The sequence below is a fragment of the Polypterus senegalus genome, chromosome 2 (genome assembly GCF_016835505.1).
Source record: "Polypterus senegalus isolate Bchr_013 chromosome 2, ASM1683550v1, whole genome shotgun sequence".
NCBI classification, from domain to species: Eukaryota; Metazoa; Chordata; class Cladistia; order Polypteriformes; family Polypteridae; genus Polypterus; species Polypterus senegalus.
This window is the reverse complement of record NC_053155.1, coordinates 288,809,801-288,833,171: the sequence shown is the minus strand read 5'-3', so window position 1 is coordinate 288,833,171 and position 23,371 is coordinate 288,809,801. Positions and strand designations below refer to the sequence as shown.

The following is a 23,371-nucleotide window of genomic DNA, read 5'->3' as shown; positions in this document are numbered from 1 at the left end:
CAAGTCTCATACCATTATTATGTATTTAAATCCAGCACTTTAACTTTCAATGTATAATTCTTCATATTTACTTCATATTATATTTCAGGTCCTTCTGTGATGACTCCTGTTATTACACCTACTTTAGTGTAATCAGAAAAATGTAACCGGCTTGTTATATTTTTATCAAAACTATTTATATAAATTATTAATAGCAGTGAACTTAGTATTGATCCCTATTTAACACCACTTTTAACACTGCATAGTTTGGGAAAATTGCTGCTAAGTCTAAATTTCTGCTTTCTGTGTTTGAGACAATTTTGCTAACACCTACAAAGTGCATCTTTAACTCCCACTAAAATAAACATAACAGTTACAAAATAAGTTATATTTTTAAACCTGAAGCACACACTGTCTTACTTCTTTGAATTTACTGAGTACATATCAAAATAGTAGCACAAACTGCTTAGTGACTCAGGGTTCCAAGAATATTATCATATGTGGAATCATAAAAATGTTCAAGTTTATTATCATGCGCATAGAGTACACTGACATTCTTACTTGTATTTATTCATAATATATTGTTCACTTCTCTTGCAGTCTTCAATGTACAATGTTTTTCTTACTATATTTTTCTTTGACAGAAAATCAGTTTTAAGTATCATGATAGGGTGAGAAGCTCAGTGATTTGGGAGAGTCTCAGGGTAAAGTTGCTGATCCTCCAGACAGAGAGGAGCCAGTTGAGGTGGTTTGGGCATGTCGTCAGGATGTCTTCTGGGCAGCTCCCTCTTCAGCTGCTCCAAATGTGCCCCACGCAGACCCTTTAGCAGACCCAGGGCATACTGGAGGGATTATATCGCTTGGCTGGTTTGGGAATTTCCCAGGTAGAGCTGGAATCTGTATCTGAGGACAGTGTTGATCAACTTGGCATGATGCCACCAGGTAAAAGCGGTTAAGAAATTGAAAGGAGTTGAGAATATTAATATAATCATGGAAGAAAACACATAAAGAAAAACAATTATATAAGCTGTGGAAAAATAAACTTAAACAGTGCTATTGATCAAATCTGGTGTGCGTGACAAGGGCCACGAAGTCTCTCAAGTCAGCTTCTGTTTTCTGTAACGTTACATGACCTTTAAAATTGTGTAACTACTGATCCAAATGATGTAATGTCTTGAAATTCTTGTGCAACTAAAGTCATAAGGTCAAATTTTGCATTATAAAAGATTTAGGACACTACAGTGTTGTCATTCTTACCTTTGCCTGGTGTGTATTAATAAAATATTTTTACTAACTTTAATTATATCTCTGTCTTCAGTCACAAGAAAACAAAGCATATAAGAAATAAACTTAAACAGTGCTGGTTAAAAACCATTCTCATCAGGAACGATGACCATGTCAGCTCACTACAGTGTTGAACTCAAATGCAGGAAAATACCAGTTTTGTTGGTCTTCCTGAATGTTTTTTTTTAATTTAAGATGAAGATAAGTCTTGGTAAAACCAATCATATAATGAGGCTAACCAATTTCACAAAGCGATTAATGAAAGGGTCTTCCATCAGAAAGTGTGGAGTAATTTAGCAGCTATTGTTTCCAAGTAGAAGAACTTACAATGGTGTTTGAGAGGTCTGTGAGACTAGGAATTTGAGGGAAAGAGGAAAAATAACTCACGACATTGAACAAAGAGGGTGAAAAATTAAATACCAACAGCCAGAAAAGGGAAATGTGCATCAGAACATATGCATCAAAGATAAAGAAACTCGGAGAACACAGAGATGGAATAGAAGATTAGTGAAAAGGCCCATTCAGAGTATCTTACAATTGAACTGGATCCTTCCTGCAACAGTGAGTAGCTGCATTCTGGAGGAGGTGGAGAAGTTAGATAGCACTTTGAGGAACCCTGCCAGAAAAAGGCTGCAATAGCACAACTGAGAGAGGAGCAGTGCATGAACAAGGAGGTGAGCAGCATAATTAGTGAGGAAAGGTCAGATCCTCTAAATATTATGAAAAAAAAAACCAAATTACATATATGGATCAACTGAAGAAATGTATTCAATAAATGAAAGTGAGAAGTCCAGAGTAATGCTGAGATTCATGACCAAGACTTCTAATGATGAAACGATAACATCTTCAAGAGTAATGCTTAGAGACAAATTTGAGGAAGGAGAATGAGAAGGATATCAGACTTTGAAGGGTAAGTTTAAGGTGACAAATCATTCAGGATGACATGGCACAGAGAAAAATGGAGAACTGGGCTTAAACGTGTAGGTTGTAAGAACGAAGTCAGAAGAAGATCTGAGTGTCATCAGCATAGGGGTGGTAGGAGAAGCCTTTAAATCGGCTAAAGGTTTTATTATTCACATCCCTAGTTCCTTCATTTAGCAAGAAATTGTCATTAGACTGCTGACGGGTTTCTGTAATAAACATTAAGTCAATGTTCTGATCACTAATTGTATTACTAACTGAGAGATTTGCTGTTAAGGAAATATGTGTTTAAAATTGTACATTGAGCAGTAGAAGCAACCAAAATAATATCATGATGTAAAATCCTTAAAGCAACAGATGTTATTGAAAATCAATACCATAAATAGCTTTGCAAACAATCATTTATGTAGAAACTGACAAGGTACTGTTTAGATTAAATGGTCAGCAGCCTTAGCACAGCTATAAAATTTTGAGAATAACTCTGTCTTTGGAAAATTACAAGACCGCATTGCACACTAAATGATAGTGATAAGTTCTTATAATTGTTTAATTCTCACAACTGAGGTAATTCTGCCATGAAGTATCTTATAATTATCACAGTCTCTGGATGCCCCAGAAGCCTAGTCAAAACAGGCTGATAAGGAATCCAGAATCCTAAAGTCATAGGGTGAAATAGCATTAACTATAAACCAAGCATCACACAGGGAAGCCAGTCATTTCACAGGATCAAAAAAGTTCTGGGTCACCTTTAGCAAGAAGGCACCCTTTGGTGAACTCCAATTAGTAAAGTAGAACTGGTCAGGTCAGGTTGGGAAGCATGCACTGGTACAGCATGTTGCCGTGCCCACCACACGACGAAACAGGTCGGGATCCTGGTTGGCAACCCCCCAGGCACACACGCAGTCCACTGCCACCCTGCAGAAATGACCATCTATCTGCCGCAGCCAGGTGTTACGTGGGTGCCCCCTTGGCCTGGTCTAGCTGCTCAGGTCTTCAATAATGAGGATCCTTTGAGCCAGATCATCCTTGCAGAATCACACCACATCACCATAGTGCTGTAACTGATGCTCCCTAACAATGCAGGTTATGTGCCTCATTCGGGACTCCATGAGCAACTGCTCATTCGACACAAAGTCAAACCAGCAGTACCCAAGGATTCTCTGAAGTTACACAATACAGAACGAGTCCAGTCTTCATCTCCGGTCACTGGAGAGCGTCCATGTCTCACAACCATAAAGCAAAACAAGAAGTACCAGGACTCTAAAGACTTGGACCTTCGTCCTTCTGCAGAGATATCAGGGGTGCCACACATCCCTTTCCTGCAACGTCATGACGTCCCATGCTGTCTCAATCCATCTACTGACTTTCTGGTCTCCATGGGATTAGCTCTGTTGCAGCCACCCATAGGAAGGCTGGTCACATAATGTAGTGGATGGGGGAAAGCCCTTGGGAGCCTCACGCCGGAAGAGTCAAAAATGCTGCAGAACCCTCCATGTTTTTTTTTTTTTTTTTTAATTGCAGATTGAGATAAAGCCAGGTACAAGATAATGTTGGCAGTATACTACAAAACAGTGGATAAAGAAATAAACACACAACTAAAACAAACCAGAGGAAGGGCAGAAGTTAACTGCATATTAATTCTGTACTGTGACTCTATTATCTCTTATCAAGTGAAACATCATATTTTATTTGACTGGCTGACAAAAGCATCTTAAATGTCACAACAATTAGTGTTCATTTGGATCACTATAAAAAATAAAAACTCATTTGGATTTGCTGGTGCTTCTCACAATACATCACATTTAAACTTTTTAATCATCCCTCAAATTCAGTCTCAGAAAGAAAAGTTAAAAGCAACATTCTAAAAAAACTATCAATATTCTTTTATGTGCAAGTGACAAAAAAGATAAAAGTGATGAAAGAAAACCAAATAGATGGATAACATTGTAAAAAATCTTTAAATGTAACTGATAAAATAAAACCACTTAAGTAAATAACACAATTTTTAAGAAGTAAATGAGAAGATTTGTAACAATTTCATATTTTAACTAATATATTATAAACCATAATTAATTAAATAAATTATTTTTCCCAGAATGTATTATATTCTGTGCAATTTTGTTAAATCAAGAAAAATTCAGTCCATTGTTTTTATGTTTCAGGGATACCGTTTTGTTAGCAGAATACAAAGCAAAAGAGACATCATGTCATGAGTAAACACAAGGAGCAGGTGATGGGTGTTTCTTTTTTTAATATGGTACCTTATCAAAGTGTCATCATCCACAATCACCAGCCACTTTGTTTCTGGAACTGCGTTGCTGACATATCTCTCCAAAATAGAAAATGTCTTCCCACAATGACCTAAAAATGACAAGAAAGAAAAGACAACATTAATTCAGACCACCTGCCAGGACAAAAAAGGGTTCTTCATAGGACAAAAAGAAAATGTAATATAGAAAGGACATTGAAAAAATCTTGTTTTAACTGTTTTAACTAGTTGTACTTTTAAAGCAACCAGTTTGGCTGAATATAAATAGCAGCACACACTTTTACATCTTACCCAGAATATTGCTAACAGGGAAAATTACACCTAAACAACAAAACCAGGACTCAAAAAGCTTAGTGGTAATTTGCACACTTAGTGACTGACACACAGACCACTTTTATCTTTAGAATGAGGAAAGAAGTCATTTATATTTTAGTTGTCATAAAGCACTTTGTATTTAAAAATCTGAAGAGAAAGTATGATGATATCCTGTTCTTTATGAATGCCTTAGTTATATATAGTTATTTATAAATAAAGGAAAACTAGACGTGTGGCCTTTAGGCTAAGGTATTTGCATAAAAGCAAAATACTGAATTCTTCCATAGCACTATAAAAATAATTGAGGTGTGAGTGCGATAGAAGAAATATAACTAAATATGATAACTAACTGACACTGTGACATTATGAAGGAGGTTAACATACAGCAGCTGTCTCCATCATTCTAACCATTTTTTTAAACTCTCTAACTTGCATGATGGGGTGTCCCCGGGCCACAGTTCATTTCAGAGCCCCCTTAACTAAACAGAACCAAATTATAATTAACAAGCCTAATGAATACACCTTTGTAACTCGCTGCTCTGTCTGCTGCTTGTTTTAGCTTAATCTGCAGGTTTTAAGGTTCCTTCTTAACCGATCAAATACTACTTTTGATCTCTAGTTGCAATTTTCTGTGTGTCACGATTTGTATTGTTATATACACAAAATATATAGAAAGGGGTCTTTTTAGTGTTAGTGTTTACTGAAGATGTTACTGTGGGTAGCTTCCCTTTAGTTTTCCTGGTTTGCTTTTTTTTCTATATTTTTATAGATCAAAAATAACAAGAACACAGAAAAGCCAAAGGGTACATACTAAATTCACAACACTCAACACTTAATGATGCTTTAAACTACCTTAATCTTCATCTAGAATACAAAGTGACATCATGGTGGATCCACATTGTGGGATTCCCCCCACAGAACACAAAAGATATAGCATGTAAACATATTACAGATTTAAAATGACAAAAAAAAAAATTCCTCGAAACTGCTAGCAGTTTCCATTTTACCTAGAACTAAGTGTTGTCGACCATGAGCCTTTGTTTAAAATGAGCCATTGTGGACAAACAACAGTACTACACTGTAGAATCACCTTCCATTTTTTTTTCCACAGCCTTTCACTGACTTCCCCAAATTGCTGTTTCACTGCAACATTTGTCTAATATCTGTAAAATCCTGTTCAAATTACTGGTTTCCACATGTCTTCTTTTTTGATTGTTGTTATACTTTTCCTTTTGTTTTGTTTTCTTTTTATACATTGTTGAACTTCACTTATTAAAATATTTGTAAGTTCCTTTTGATGCAACTGTATTTCATTTTCATTTTTTTTCTTCACATAACTTTATTTTACTTTTCATTACCGTACATACATATAAGTCAGGTCTTAAAACCCGAAAAATCAATCATATAATCAGACCCCGGCTTATACACCTATACAAAAATGCAACACTTAATTTTTTTTCCTTACATCTTCTTGCCATCAGTTTCTCAGACGCATCGAATTTTGTTGCAGCAGCGCAGTTACCAATTTCTTTCGCTACTTCAATGATGTTTAACTTAAAACCAGTTTCATATTTTCTTCTGATCGAACGCTCAATCGTAGATAAGGGATGCTCTTACGATAAAGGAATATGAGAGTGTGAGATACACAATATTATAAATCAGTGCAAATGTCACTTCAGAATAGTTGGGCTATTACCGTGTGGTCATGTAGGCACAATAAAGAGAGACAGAGAGAGGTTAGGAGCACACGCTGATACAGCACATTGCCACACCCACATAAAAAAAAGGCTGTGTGCTCCGTGGTTACTCTCTCAGGTGGGCGTTAGCATACTGTATCATAATCTCTTGGACCAATAGCGTGAGTTTTCCGCATTCGACTTATATGACCGACATTATAAAATACCTGAAATTATACGGTAAAATCAAGTCCCGACTTAACCGTGGGAGAACTTATATGCGAGTATATACAGTATTTTTTTTCTCTTCAGACATTCTTTCCATAACAATTACATGACACAGTTTTGATATTATATTTTAAATAATTTGCCTTGCTACTGTATCACATATGCCATGGTTAGACCAGGCACATTATTAATATTCTGCTCTCTTTCCTCCCATATTTTCTAGCCAAACAAGGTTGAAGGTTATGCCTTTCACAAAATGAAATAAATCAGGTGCTGTTAGTGACAATATTTCCAGTTTAAAAAAAAATACGCATACATTTATCTCAATGTACTGTGATTGAAAATTAACTTTAGAAGATCCAGTATCTTTCTCAGTGCTGGTAGAATCACATTTTAAAAAAAAAAAAAACTTATCTTTTGAAATTATTGCAGATCTTTTGGATTTGATATTGTAAGGTATACAGATTGCTTCTTCCAGCATAATTGGAACCAGCATGAATTACCTCAAGGTTTACAAGACATGGGAAAAATCTCATTCACAGCATGCAGCACCCTACTGTTACTAAAATTCGGCATTTTGGCTGTATACAGTACATCATGTGTGTTGCTTGTTTAATTTATTTTTCCTCCCGTTTGTTAATTTTGTGTTTTAAAAAACTTTCTTAATTGCTAAGTAAATGTTTTTTGCCTGCAGTGGGCTGGCGCTCTGCCTGGGGTTTGTTTCCTGCTTTGCGCCCTGTGTTGGCTGGGATTGGCTCCAGCAGACCACCGTGACCCTTTAGTTAGGATATAGCGGGTTGGGTAATGGATGGATTGGATGTTTTTTGCTTAACCCATTATTTTGTTTGTTTGCTTTTTCGTTAGAAAATATATTTATCTACAGCTTTTTAATTACTTAAATATCTCACCAATGTCAGCTACAATCAGTCAATTGAACCTGGCATCTCCTTCTCACAGACAGAACCTTTTTAGTCCTCTGAATGGACCTTTAATTAGTTTAAGAATGGAAATTTAACTAACTGCAAACTAGAAGAGCGGTACTAAAATACTGAAACAGATGCAAGCACCTTATATCTCTTTAACAATTTTCTGTCTTCTATAATTAAGTGAAGTAAGCTACAACCCAAAAAACCTTTGCTGTCTTTTGAGTGTAAGTTATTTTTTTCAAGTAAGGAATAAAACATTGTAAAACTTTGTTTAATAACATAAAATATCTGTTTTATCACTTCAGATTTCTGTATTACTGAATATAGATGGGTATTATACAACAAAGTATGTAATGCCCCTTAATAAAAAACATTTTATCATCTAGTATGTAAGTGCACCAGAGTTTTGGTCACCACAATGAAAGACCTTTTTATAGCCTTGCAACTTACTTTTTTAATGTTCTGTACAGTTGTATTATATATGGGATCGTAGATTAGGTATAGTTGAATGTAATTGTCAAATGGAGATTTATAATTGTAGAATTGTATTATGTTTACAATATGTGTTGTAAGTAGTGATGAGTGAAACAATTTACATGAAACTGAATTTGCAGTAAAACCTTGAGACAAACAATTCATTAAAAATATTGTATTACAACACTCAAAATTGTCACCATTGCCACATATATTTCATCTAGTCTGCAACCTATTCTTCCACATGCAAAAGCAAGGGGAAATGTATGCTACTGCAGAGCATGTAAAAGCAGAGGTCACAGACAGCACTTGCATGCAAGCATATCAGGGGCATTTTCCTCCTGCTAAAATCCAGCAGCATAGGTGTGTGGCTGCTGGCAAATCACCAAAAGGGTCCTGGCTTGGGTCATCTTAATGGCAGATGCTGTTACATTTGTTCCCTTAAAATTAGCAGTGCAAGGAGGAGTAGGAAGCATGCATGTTCAGGGCAGGCAGTGCAAGAGACAGATTAGAGTGCATGAAACCACACTGAAGGAGCCGTAGAAAAATGGGGCAGTGGTAGAAGCACTGAAGGGTGTCCAAAGAAGCAAATGGCAGTACTGGCAGTGTTTCTCCCCCATTAAAAAAACTAATTTTAGAAAGTTTCACATTTTGTAATTTTGCAATGAAATATAAAACGAAATTTAGGGGCAACTTTGCAAAACTTTATGTGAAATGAAAATCCAGTGTTTTGCTCATCACTAACTGTAAGGAAAGCTAAATTTAAATAAAAAAAATTGACTACAACATTTCCTTCCCATTGATTGAACGGTGATCTTGTATCACCTTTGGTGTTACTTCTCAAGGCTCTCCTTCAAGGTACTACTAAATTTTTCACCAGTATGACTAAGACACCAATTGACATGAGCAAGAACTGAGGACTTTTGACAACAAGGAGCATACAGGGTATTCTCTATCAACCATCAATGTATAAATGCAGCCAACTTGTTTATAGTTGCTATGCTTGTTGCAGTCATGTGACATTGAGATCATGTGACACATCATGCTATGAATGTTTAAGCTGGTGAGGCCCAGTAGTTAATAATCAGCTAATAGATCAAATATAAACAAATGAAGAACTTTAGTATTAGTTATGCATTTTGGTTTAGATTTTCTCCCCGTGTCTGCGTGGGCTTCCTCCGGGTACTCTGGTTTCCTCCCACAGTCCAAAGACATGCAGGTTAGGTGCATTGTCCCTAGTGTGTGCTTGGTGTGCGCAGTGTGTGTGTGTGTGTGTGTGTGTGTGTGCGTGCGCACGCCCTGCAGTGGGCTGGCGCCATGCCCAGGGTTTGTTTCCTGCCTTGTGCCCTGTGTTGGCTGGGATTGGCTCTAGCAGACCCCCGTGATCCTGTAGTTAGGATATAAAAGGTTGGATAATGGATGGATGGATGCTCAGTTTTGTTTGCTACATCTGTTTTTTTCTTACACCCATGCCTATTTTCCAGACCACACTTCTGTCCGCCCCTTTCGGCTCTCTCAATTTCTCATTCTTTTTACATTTTTCTCTTTTAAGCAATTTAATATCTATGATTACTTTCTCTCTTTCTCAGGAGTGTCACAACGTCACGATTAAAACAATTGTTTAAAACATTATATAGTATATTCACTTTTATGTTAGTGACACAGTTCTATATACCAAACTACAGATTAAAAAACCTGCAAGGTTTAGTCAGCTCTCTTTAGGATGCCCTGCTTAGTATTTTACTTATAAATAGCTTTAAATAAGGCTAATGTGATGTATTTCAACCTGCGATATTCCCACTTACATACTTTCTGAATCGATCATAACTAATAAAAATTGTAGGATTATTGACCAGTTTACCTCATTCAGTATAAGTACTACATACCCTAATGAGGTATGCACATACTGTATCATCTAGACATCTGATTATACAGTAAGCTTTATGTTAAGACTCATAGTAATAACCTTAGGCACAGTAGAATATTTAGATGGGGCCATAGCACAGTGGTTAGCACTGCAGCTTCACAAATCCAGCTCTAGTTCTGAAATGTTCATGTGGAGTTTGCAAGGTCTCCCTAAGTTGCCATATGTTTTGGTTCTCACATCTCCAAAAATTCGTGTAACAGGTAAATTGCTGGTTCTAAACTGATCCCACATGAGTGTGTATCAACAGGTTGTGGGACGGATTGGAGACCCATTAGGGAAAACTTCCTGCCTTGCACCCAGCACAGCCAGTATTTTCGCTGGTCTCCGGCAACTCTCAGTTGGATTATGTGTGTTTGTTACACAGTATTTTCAAAAGGAAGTGCGTAATCTAACAGCAGTAACATTTACACATTGGTACTTCATAAAGCATCCCATGACAGTCTTCAAGAGAGACCATTTAATATTCCATTAGTCACTGAAATGGTCTACTTTAGTATGTGGTTTTTTTGTGCCTTCTATATATATTGAGCACATAATCTGTATGTCTCTGTCAGTACAGGCAAAAAATGGAGTTCCACCCTTCACCACCACACATTTACAGTGCAATGTTTTGCAAGAAAATCAAACAAAGTATTTAAAAGAATGGGAGCAGTGTAGTCTGGCAAAGTGATATGTTGTAAAGTCCTGCATATAGTAAATAACACTAGCAGTTTATTTTGCAAAAGTCTGCAAAATATATTTAGTGAACGAGGCCATAACAGTCATAATTTAAATAATGATTTAATGCTATAGTCAGGATTCTATTAGAAATTTGACAGCATTTTTTTCAGTTCTTTCCCCTTTATTAGCACATTCAGTCTTATTTCCGCAGTGGGAAAAAGAAGGGCATTACTCTCTATTACAGCATAGCCAATTATTTCTTGAAACAAACATGTGTTTAAAATTTTTTTCTTTTACTATTTAATTAAAACATGCACCTAATATATAACCTGGAACAGATTACAGAATTTATTTTAATCTCTCTGCACAATTTGGAGTCTATGGTAGACAGTTTTACTAGGCCATATGGAATAGCAGTTTGAAAGAATTGCTCATGCCAATTTAGCAAATTTTGATCCTTTTGACAGGCAAAAACGAGATCAAAAGTTTTATAATTAAAACAAATTCTGAATTAGTATAAAGTATGCAGCTGACTGGAAGAGTTTTAGCTATGCCTCTTGTGCCATCCATATTACTCCGTAACTGTCTGATGACCCGAGAAGGAGGAGGAGAAGGAGCAGGAGGAATAGGAGAGAAACCATTAATTCAGGAGCGTACTGATTATAAAAGATACAGAGCGTGAAACACAAGCTTAAGCACATTTACTTTTCAGTTATCAGATTTCTTATCTCATTTCATTAATCTTATCCATAGCTCCTACAAGAAAATGGTTCAGTAATTTTTTGCACCCCAGTTCTTTTTAACCAAAGACTTAAACCTCACAATACAAGGATAAGTTGTCAAAAACTTTTTTTTTTTTGAAATTTTATTAATTTTATTGCAATCATTACACACAAATCAATCAATTTTTACAAAAAGTACAATTGAAAACAAGTCGACCCCCACCCCTGAGAGAGAGAGAGAGCAAGGCCAACAGAGTAAAATTTAAGGCTTGTAATCATACCTAAATTGATAAGTTTGATAAGCCAATAGAGATAAATGGAGAAGAAAAAGAAATACAGAAATAATTGCTTCCTCTGTGCTTTAAGAGCTTATTTTAAGATATTACTGATTAGATCCTGCCATTTTTGAAAAAAAATCTGTACAGATCCTCTAACTGAGTATTTGATTTTTTCCAATTTCAAATAGTATAAAACATCGGTTTCCCACTGACTTAAAAGAGGAGAGTTTGGATTTTTCCAGTTTAGCAGAATAAGTCTGCGTGCCAAAAGTGTAGTGAATGCAATCACAATTTGTTTATCTTTCTCCACTTTAAACCCATCTGGAAGAACCCCAAACACAGCTGTTGATGGGTTAGGGGGGATTGTGAGTCCAAGGCTGTCTGAAAGGTAATTAAAAATTTTGGTCCAGAATGATGTTAATTTGGTGCAGGCCCAGAACATGTGGCCCAGTGAGGCTGGGACTTGATTGCAGCGTTTTCAGGTTGGATCTTGCCCTGGAAACATTTTGGAGAGTTTTAGACGAGACAGATGTGCTCGATATATAATTTTGAGTTGAATAATTATATGCTTTGCGCATATGGAGCTCGAGTGAATTCTCTGCATTGCTACTTTCCACTCCTTTTCTGATATATTGAGAGAACTTTTTCCCAGTGTCCTCTTGGATCTTTGAAAGGAAGGGACTGTAAAATGATTTTATACATTGCAGAGATGGTGTCTGAGTCCTTCAAATTGAGCAATATTTTTTCCAGCATGGGTGAGGGTGCAAGATGAGGAAAATCGGGAAGGTTTTGTTTAAAAAAGTTCCTAATTTGAAGATAGTGAAAGAAATGTGTAGCTGGAATGTTAAATTTGGAATGTAATTGTTCATAGGATGCAAAGACATTGTCTATATAAAGATCTCTAAGTAAGTTAATCCCAAATTTTTTCCAGATATTAAAAACTGCATATGTTTGCGAAGGTTGAAAGAGGTGGTTCTCTTGCAGAGGTGCCACAGATAAAAGCTTCTCCATCTTAAAATGCTTTCTACATTGGTTCCATATTCTAAGTGAGTGAAGCACAATTAGGTTATTAGTGTATTGCAGATAACTTGTATTTATTGGGGCACAGAGCAGGGAATATAAAGAAGAACTGCAGGATTTTGTTTCTATTGCGGAAAAGGCCTGTGTTTGTTCTTCTATTTGTGTCCAAGTTTTTATAGCTTGTATGTTTGCTGCCCAGTAATAAAACTGGAAGTTAGGTAGAGCCATGTCTTTTATCTTTGTAGTGTCGCTCTTTGGATACGTGGATGTTTTGAGTTCCAAATAAATTAGGTTATTGTTGAATCTAATTGCTTAAAAAATGATTTATTGATGTATATTTGGATGTTTTGAAATAAAAAAGGAGCTTAGGAAGAATATTCATCTGAACAGTGTTAATTCTTCCAGCTAAGTAAGATGAAGGGTTGACCATCTACGCAAGTCTTGCTTACGTTTTTCCATGCAGATGGCAACATTTTGTTGATAAAGAGCTTTATGTTTACTTGTGATGTTTACCCCTAGTTATTTAAACTGTTATGCAATGATAAAAGGTAGGGTATCTAATCTAATATCATATGCTTGAGAATTCACTGGAAAGAGTACACTTTTATTCAGATTAATTCTGAGACCAGAGATCTTTTGAAATTCTGTGAGTGCTGTTAAGACTGCAGGCACAGAATTTTGTGGGTCCGATATATACAGTACCATATCATCTGCATATAGAGAAATTTTCTGTTCCTGTCCTTCTCTGATAATCCCCTTTATCTGATCAGTATTTCAACAGTGTATTGGCTGTGGTTCAATGGCGATTGCAAACAGTAGCGGTGACAAGGGGCATCCTTGTCAAGTTGTCAAAAACTAAGGGCTTTGGACGATAATAATAATAAAAAAAAATGGGTCTGCAAAAAGTTATTTTATTGATTCAAAAGTTGCAGTTTTTAGATACACATCTAAAACCTTTGACCGGTAGTGTAACACCTCAGAAGAGTACAACATTATACTCAAATTTTTGATTCATTAAGGTGGCTGCCTTTTGCTGATATAACAGACAAACTGTGATAACCCTTTTGATTCAGAATGCCAGAGCAAGTCACCAACTCTGCCTCCAGCAAAAGACCATCACACTTCCTCCTCCATGTTTGACAGTTGGTGTCACCCACTGAGAAACCATCCATCCTGTCACCAACTCAATGGCATACAAATACCCACAAATTTTGATTCATCAGTCCATAAGACTTTCTTCCAATCTGCAGTAGTCACTCGTCCTGTCAAACCTGCAGCACAAAGTCTCCCCTTCACAGTAGAAATTGAGACTCACTTTATTCCACAAGTGTTGAGCTGTGCTTGAAACTGTTGTGCTGTGAAGCACCCATCATGCAAGCTGGTGACCCTGAGAATCTTGTTTTTGGATTAAGTGGTGACTTTGGGTCTGCCAGACATGTTCATATCAGAGTTTCTTTCTAGTTTTCAGTTGTCTTTGGATTGTGTAGGCCACCATACTCATTGACACTTGATTTCTTTTTTGTAATTTGTCTAAATGAAAGGTCTACACTTCTAAGGGTAATAATGCTCTGTGTCATTTCATTTGTTCAATGTCATTTTATTGCCATTGTCATAGGAATTTACAACTTTCTACAGTGTAATTTTGTCCAAGTAGCACTTCAGTGGGTGTAGTAACACAGTCTGTTCCAACTCTGCTTTAAGACAGACGTTTTTAAATAAAAACAGAAGCTGGGAAACCTGTGAAAATTGTTTGCTTCAACTTGCAATGCTTTTCAGACAGCTCTATTGAATAAGAACGCGCACAAAAAGGCGAGCTTCAAAAGGACGACCTCAATTGGGCGCGGTGAATAAAGGCGTCCATAGATAATTTAGTTCAAATAGCTCTGGAATATGTGAAGAGCAACAAAGGTGCAGATCTACTCGTAGTCGAAGGCTACACATTCAGAAAGGAGAAAACTATCAATGGGAAATACATCTGGAAATGCAGTGAATATAGGATTGGAAAATGTTCGTCTCGCTGTCATACCAAAAATGGATTATTCATCAAGAGACCATCTACACACAACCATGTTCCAGATGTGGCGAAGATCGAAACAAGGAAAGCAATAGTGCTAATAGACCGCATCTTGAATATCTACGTGGCATTGCACATAATCTACAGCTTCAAGTGTAACACAACAATGAGTAAGAGGAGAAAACAACGAAATATACAGAGCTTTAGAAATAGTTCGTTAGAAGTTCATGTATTAATTAATTGGATGTTTTAATATTCTTGCTTTCATCTTTTTATACGTTCAATCATTGCCTTCATCTAATAAATTTTCTTCACAAATATGTTCCAGAAATAGTTAGTTAGAAGCTCATGCATTAATTAACTGGATGTTATATTCTTACTTTCGCCTTTTTATAGTTCAATTATTGCCTTTATCTAATAAATTTTCTGTAATAATTTTGTTGCGTTTGCCTTTATTCACTGCTCCCAATTGAGGTCGGCCTTTTGAAGCTTGCCTTTATTCGCTGCGGCCAATTGAGGTCACCCTTTTGAAGTTCATCTTTATTTACGCGTCCTTATTAAATGATACCTTTTCAGATAGCCTTGGTCTCACAATCCTCCCTAACCCACTAACAGCTGTGTTTGGTGTACTCTTAGATGGGTTTAAAGTGGAGAAGGACAAACTGTGATTGCCTTTACTACACTATTAGCATGCAGACTTATCTTCCTAAACTGGAAGAATCCTAACTCTCCTTTTTTAAGTCAGTGGGTAACTGATTATATTATTTGAAATTGGAAAAAGTCTAATTCTCACTTAGAGGATCTGTGCAGAACTTTTTCAAAACCTGGCAGGATCTAATCAATAACATTTTAGATTAAGCTCTTAAAGCACTAAGGAAGCAGTATTCTCTTCCCATTTCTTTTTCTTCTCAATTTACTTTTATCAGCTTATTAAACTCATCAATTTACTTATTTTTACTAGCTTTCAGTTTTACACTGTTGGCCATGCACTCTTTCTCAGGGGTGGGGGTTGATTTGTTTTAAATCCTATTTTTAATGATTACAATAAAACCAAGAAAATGAAAAAAAAAACTTGCAATGCTTTATTTTAATTGCTGCAGAACATCTGTAGGTTGTAACATATCAGTTGTTCCCTGAAGAAGGCCCACTTGTAATATTCTGAAATTTGCTTTATTTCAGTTTATGCTAAATAAAAATACTTTAAATTTAAACCTCTGGCAGTTTACTGCTTCCTTTTCATCATTCTTTGCATTTCAACTGATTCAATTTGAAGAACTGGAAAAACTAAGGTGTTGTAAAACTTTTGACTGGTACCATACTTCTCATAACTCAATACCGTTTCCTCAAAATTATACACAGTACACAAAGTCCAATGTTGAATACCACTTCCTTTAAAACTTAAAACACACTAGGAAAAACTCACTTTTTGCTGAAAAAAGCAACAAAGCCAAATAATTCATTCAAAGTTACAAATACACACAACAAAATGATAGTTTACAGTAAGCATTAAATAGACAGTATCTTGTAAAAAATAAAACAAAAAACACATGTGGTTCCAAATGGAATTTTCTTTAGGAAATCAAGGACATTACAGCACATGTCACAGCAAAAAGCCACATCTTAACACTAAGTAACACTAATGAGATATGAAAAATGCAATTATTACAGAAAATACTGTTCATAGTACCATAGAAACATCAAGAACACAAACATCAAAAATGCACCATGGCTACAGTATGCGGTCCAGTATACCATATAGTAAACAAGGCTAAGTGGAGAACAGGCCAGAGGCAAACAGAAAGCTCAGGTATTATCCTGCCCATCATGATATACATTCCTACCGATTCCAGCCGTAGTCCAATGGCTCAATGTAGGTAAAGGTGGCACTCATAGTCCAGTTCTTCCATGTTCATTTCAGGGTTGATGCCCTGTTAACCCATAGTTGCTCTTAATTGATTTGAAATGTTTTGTTGTCTTCTTCATCCTCTATATCTTTTTTCCCCCATTGCCCTCTGTGCTCTTTCGTTTTGTTCCATTGTGATCCCAAGTCATTGAGTGCCATTTGCATACTTACACAGAGAATGGAGTTTGTCATTTGGGTTGATTGTGTTTGCTCAGGTGATGTGCATTATTGGCACAGTGAGTTTTGACTGATGACTAAGATTTTTCTACAAATAACAAAGGTGTGTTCATAATGAGAGCTGAGCTAATGGACTGAGAAGTGTGTACAGAGTTTTGCAAAATGATTGCACAGGATGTGCAAACTTTGCTAATATAAGAGTAATGTATAAAACTCTGGGGTGTTACCATGAATAACTAACTTGGTGCACTCATTCAATTGTAGTGTGCATCTGTAATGAAATAATAAAAAAATACTAATACATGACCAAATATAAATACTATATAAACTTCAAATATAGAACATTATAACAATCTAGACAAGAACAGGCCATTCAGCCCAACAAAGCTTGCTAGTGATATCCACTTAATTCTTCTTAAAAACATCAAGTCTAGTTCTGAAAGTCCCTAAAGTTCTACGGTATACCACACTACTTGGTAGCTTATTCCAAGTGTCTATGGTTCTCTGTGTGAAGAAAAACTTCCTAATGTTTGTGCGAAATTTACCCTTAATACGTTATGAACTGTGTCCCCATGTTCTTGATGATCCACTGGACTAATTTCCTTCATACTTTTAAACACTTCAATCATGTCTCCTCTTAATCTTCTTTTGCTTAAACTGAAATGGCTTATCTTTTTAAATCTTACTTCATAATTCATCCCCTGCAGTCCTGGAATCAGCTTAGTTGTCTCTGGACTTCTTCTATAGCTACTATATAACCTAAACTTTAAAACATAATTAAATAACATAAAATAAAATATTCTAAAATAATGTCTAAAATGGACTGGGGTCCAGAATGGGGTTGGTTAGTATTTGCTGTTGATGTAAAAAATTCAACTGCAACAAAATGATGGCTTCTGGCAATGCTGTCAAGATAGAATTCAACTGTTTGTGACCCAGAACTAGACTAAATGGTTCCAATACTAAACAGATTCATTTTGAGATATATTGATGATTTTTATAAATACATGTTTTACCTTGCAAGATAAAATCAAATATGTTTCTGACAATAGTGTTCTTATTTTGCATTGTGTTATATAATAATTTGGTTAAATACCTACATCCATGTAGACCTTGCAGGGAAGAGCTAAAAATAAACTCTAAAATGAAGTAGTGCTCTCTGCAGTTTAGTTACCCTTAGGAACATAAGCCAGACTTGTGGAAGCTAGTAAAACTAGATGGACATACTACGATGAGGTGCACTGATGAAAATTAGGACTCTAGTATTTATTAACACTAGAATTACCAGAGCCTACGAAAAAACTCGTAATTCCGTCCCACCTTAAACTGCTTCTTAAATCCCTTCACACCTGTCCGCCAGCGTCCTTTGTCTTCTAAATGTGCTGATAAAGAGAAGCTAGGAGCAGCCGGCTATTCCATCCCCCCACCAATTTAGAACGTGCACGAACTTCACCTTGATTGAGTATCTGGGAGTGAAGTGGAGTTTTAGAGTGGAAATAATAGATCGTTGTTTGGAACACACGCATTTCATGTCTGTTCCGTTTCTACAGTAATCTGTGTCAACACATTGTTAAAACAGAAACGTTTTTTATATTCTAGTAGTAGATGACAAAATGTAGGCATAAACTATATAATGTATGAAGCCTTAAGTCCAAATAGCAAAGAAACATTTTCACAAGAATAACACAATTGTGCTTTTATTCAAAAATATAACTGCAGAAACAAAAAGCCGCCTTAACATGCAACATTGACAGCAGTTTATTGTAACTGCCTCTGTGGCTCAATAGACTCAGCCCTTGCTTGGGAATTAAAAGGTCAAGAGTTCGATCCTGCGCCCCTCTGTTTTGAGAAGTAAACTGTTCTTAGTCTTACTATTTTAAAATAAAAGCATACATTTGATTTCAGTCTGTAACAGCCGGTGCAATTTATGATCCTTGTAAAGGTTAGCTTTTTTTTTTAATTCACTTTTCATTCTCTCAGTCGCGTTCAGAATCAATCCATACAACCCCATCTGACACGGCTGTTTTCACTAAAGACGCGCTATAGCTCTGCAGTGTATCACGATGCATACTAACGCCCCTTGTTCTGACACACAAACGCTGGCGAAGCTGCCTTCTTCGTATCTCACCGTCACTTGCTTTTCTTTTTTTTCAGTTTTATTGAGTGTTCCTGCCAGTCCCCGCATGTTGCTGTATGCTGTTTCTTTTGTACTCCAGGACATGCAGAGGAGAGAATGGTAAAGAGCAGTAAGTTCGGCGCTATATGCAATCATCAGACACTGCGCTTATGTGTCAGAACCCGGGCGGGGGGGGTGTTGGGGTGGTCTGTTAGTATGCATCGTGGTACACTGCAGAGCTATAGCGCGTCTTTAGTGAAAACAGCCGTGTCAGATGGGGTTGTATGGATTGATTCTGAACGCGACTGAGAGAATGAAAAGTAAATTAAAAAAAAAAGCTAACCTTTACAAGGATCATAAATTGCACCGGCTGTTACAGACTGAAATCAAATGTATGCTTTTATTCTAAAATAGTAAGACTAAGAACAGTTTACTTCTCAAAACAGAGGGGCGCAGGATCGAACTCATGACCTTTTGATTCCCAAGCGGGGGCTGAGTCTATTGAACCACGGAGGCAGTTACAATAAACTGCTGTCAATGTCGCATGTTAAGGCGCTTTTGTTTCTGCAGTTATATTTTTGAATAAAAGCGCAATTGCGTTATTCTTGTGAAAATGTTTCTTTGCTATTTGGACTTCAGGCTTCATACACTATATAGTTTATGCCGACATTTTGTCATCTACTACTAGAATATAAAAAATGTTTCTGTTTTAACAATGTGTTGACACAGATTACTGTAGAAACGGAACAGACATGAAATGCGTGTGTTCCAAACAACGATCTATTATTTCCACTCTAAAACTCCACTTCACTCCCAGATACTCAATCAAGCTGAAGTTCGTGCACGTTCTAAATTGGTGGGGGGATGGAATAGCCGGCTGCTCCTAGCTTCTCTTTATCAGCACATTTAGAAGACAAAGGGCGCTGGCGGAGAGGTGTGAAGGGATTTAAGAATTACGAGTTTTTTCGTAGGCTCTGGTATTTCTAGTATTAAAGAAATAACTGTGCTTGTTGTTATGACAATTTTCATAACATATTGAGTACTAGATTGCTTAAAAATACCAGGACTGGGACACTAGAAATACATACAGAGCTCTGAGATCAAATATCAAGCTTCCATTAAACAAAATGAACAGGTCAGATTCAAGTACAAAAAGCACCTTTAGGATAAGAAGAGTAGCTGTGTAGATGATGAAACTGGATGGACTAACTATTAACAAAAATTCAAAATCTACGTAATTCATACAGATTTCATTCACTAAATTCCATGGTTGCTTTTCACACAAAAAAAGCAATGGAAATCTGGGATAAACTATTAAGTCATGTTTTTGAAGAAGAATCCTTAACCAGTTTTAAAATGTGAGTTATCGAGACAAATGTGCAATTAGCTGATTTACTGAGCCTAATGTAGTGAGTAGTCTCTTCCATCATACCAAGAGAGAACATAAATATTAGTGGTGTGATAATTAAGGTTTAGAGTTAAAGCATGCCAATGTTTCAGAATTACACGCCAGATATAATTAACATGAGTTTGAAAATTAAACAATTATGCATGTGAATACAATTTATTAACTGCATAATACTTCTCCAAATAATCAGTATTATGTAACAATATAAAAAGTGCAGATACAAAATGACGGCTAAACAACTAAGTTTCAAGTCAGAAATACAAAAATTACTTTTGAAGATAATTAAATCAGAGATTTAAAGTTCATAAAATGAATGAAATGACAGAATATGAATCAGACATTCAGATATATTAAACATGATATGGCCTTTATGTGAAATAAGAAATCATAATCACAACCAGTTTATCAAATTTTGTATACTATTATGGGAAAAAATAGAATTTTTCATGTACAGTAGAGTATAAATGAAGGCCACAAGAGTTTTCACTTTTATTGTGCAATGTTTGCATGTGCAATAGCAACAGGCTGTCCCAAAAAGTTATTATATAAAAGAACTGGCCTTCAACCGAACAACTGATGATTCTGGCTCTAGTAGCTTCTGGCATCCTTGCACCCCCATGGGCCCTCAGTAATGTTCAAAATCTTTAATAAAATGTTCAATAGGAATAACAGGAAGTCCCAGGAAATACATGTTGCTAGATGGCAGAGTTTATTTTAAGGTCTTTCTTTTAAGAGGCAGCAGCAGCATATTCTGGGTTGTTTAGCAGAGATGGCACACGGTAATCATTGTTGTTCTTTAGTCACCTTACCAGAAGCTAAACCACAATCAAAACAACACAGCAAAACACAAGTCAAAGCCAACAGTTCTTTTCTCTAAATGCTGGATTTTATTTTTGTTGCTTGTTTGAGCACTACCTTTCTTACTAAGGTCTTTTATTTATTTGTGTCAAAGTGTGCACACTTTGCTTCATGCACACTTAACATCACACTTACAAGCCTTACCAACTCACAGCACATCCTTTGTTCAGAAATTAATCTAAGTTGTGATTCTGTACATTCGCTGTCCAGAAAGACATATCAATGAAATTATGTGAAAGTCATTATCGAAAACAAAACAGCTAACTCTCTGTGTTACCTATAATCTTGTTTCACTCATTTAATCTTTTCCTGAATACAATAAGTGCAAAAAAAAAATGTTATAGAAACTAAAAACTGACCACCTATGGTTTTGAGATTTTATAAATTATACTTTATCCATATAAATCCATGATAATACCAAACTTATGGCAGGCAGGCATACACAGGCATTATTTTATACATATAGATACACAGACAGACCAACACTGACCTATAAGCATAACAGAAAGATATCTAGCCACCTCATAAAACAGACAAATAATAGTTATCTAGCACATTTTAGAACTAGTCACTTAAAATTGAATTTAAAACAAATCCTAATAGGACAAATAACACATTTAAGTACTATATATATTTTACACATTGCCACAAAAAAGTATACTTTTAATTTCCTGACATTATACAAGTGACTCAGATTTATGATGCTGGAACCATGTCTGAATTATTGCCATGATATTTAAAAAGGCAAAATGTAGGTAAGCAGCCAAAGGAAATGAACAGAAATAGCTTTTAAGCAGTAATGCCTTATGATGGCATAAGAGAATGTTTATACACCTGCAAAATTATGGAACATTGTCAGATGCCAAAAAGCGTAACAGCATATTGGCTAAATGTTTTAATGTTAAGCTGGTTTAACAAGCTTTGCATTCCTTTTTTTTAATAACACCTGTCAAGAAGTTCTTGAATGAGACAACCAATGTTCCTGAAGGTAAAGGTAACATTAAAAAACCTGTTTCTATTTGCATTTTGGTTCAATAGCTGCACAAAAGATTTGGATTTTATTGAAAAACTTGACAGATGCAAATAAAAAGTTAAGCTGGAAACATTTAAAATTTGACAGGTGACTGTATGGGCTAAAGGATGGTAACTCAAGAGAGCTACTGTTCTCAAATGTTTCAAAATTCAAAACAAGTATACAATGCACTATAACACTGTAGAAGCTAAAATGTTAAATTTATCTTTTAAAAACTAATATTAAGTAGTACAGTATATAAGTACATCTATGCAGGTGACATAATAGTAGTGCTGCTGCCTTGCAACAATGAGATTATGGCTTTGTGTCCCATGTCCTCCCTGTGTGGAGTTTGTAAAGCACATTGAGTTGTGAGTAAAGCACTGTATAATGTAAAGAATTATTATCATACTTGATGAATTGTCAGTTTCAAATTTTAAACATTATTATTTTTAATCAAATAAATAAAACACATAGCCCTAGGACTCTTGGCCAGTATATACTGTACCTTCACAGTACCTCAGAACAAAGCAAATATAGAAAGCATTAAATTCATTGGGGAGAGAAAAAGTAGAACAGATTAGAATTGCTTTTTCTTTGTATTCCATAAACATCTCTAAACCTTTCAAAAGCTTGTACAAATTATTACAGTTGCTTATGTGGTCTCCAGTTTACGTCCATACTGATTTTTTGCTATTTTGATTGCTTTTCTAAATTTGTTTCTGCATGTGTCCTTATTAAATAGATAGATGGATAGATAGATAGATAGATAGATAGATAGATAGATAGATAGATAGATAGATAGATACTTTATTAATCCCAAGGGGAAATTCACATAATCCAGCAGCAGTATACTGATACAAAAAAAATAAATTAAATAGTAATAAAAATGAAAATGAAAAAAAAAAAAAAAAGCAGACAATAACTTTGAGTAATGTTAGCATTTACTCCCCCGGGTGGAATTGAAGAGTCGCATAGTGTGGGGGAGGAACGATCTCCTCAGTCTGTCAGTGGAGCAGGACAGTGACAAAAGTCTGTCACTGAAGCTACTCCTCTGCCTGGAAATGACACTGTTCAGTGGATGCAGTGGATTCTTCATGATTGACAGGAGTTTGCTTAGTGCCCGTCGCTCTGCCACAGATGTTAAACTGTCCAACTTTATCCTACAATAGAGCCTGCCTTCTTAACAAGTTTGTCCAGGCGT

The 23,371-nt window shown here is 35.9% G+C and overlaps 1 protein-coding gene across 1 annotated transcript in view; it reads right to left on the bottom strand.

The window, feature by feature from the left end:
* Positions 1–23,371, bottom strand: part of LOC120523980 (beta-1,3-glucosyltransferase-like) — a 452,278-nt gene that overhangs the window by 26,444 nt on the left and 402,463 nt on the right. The window contains exon 12 of the mRNA XM_039745736.1: positions 4,446–4,545. Within this exon, the coding sequence (XP_039601670.1) occupies positions 4,446–4,545 (100 nt within the window). The remainder of the gene's footprint in view (positions 1–4,445; positions 4,546–23,371) is intronic.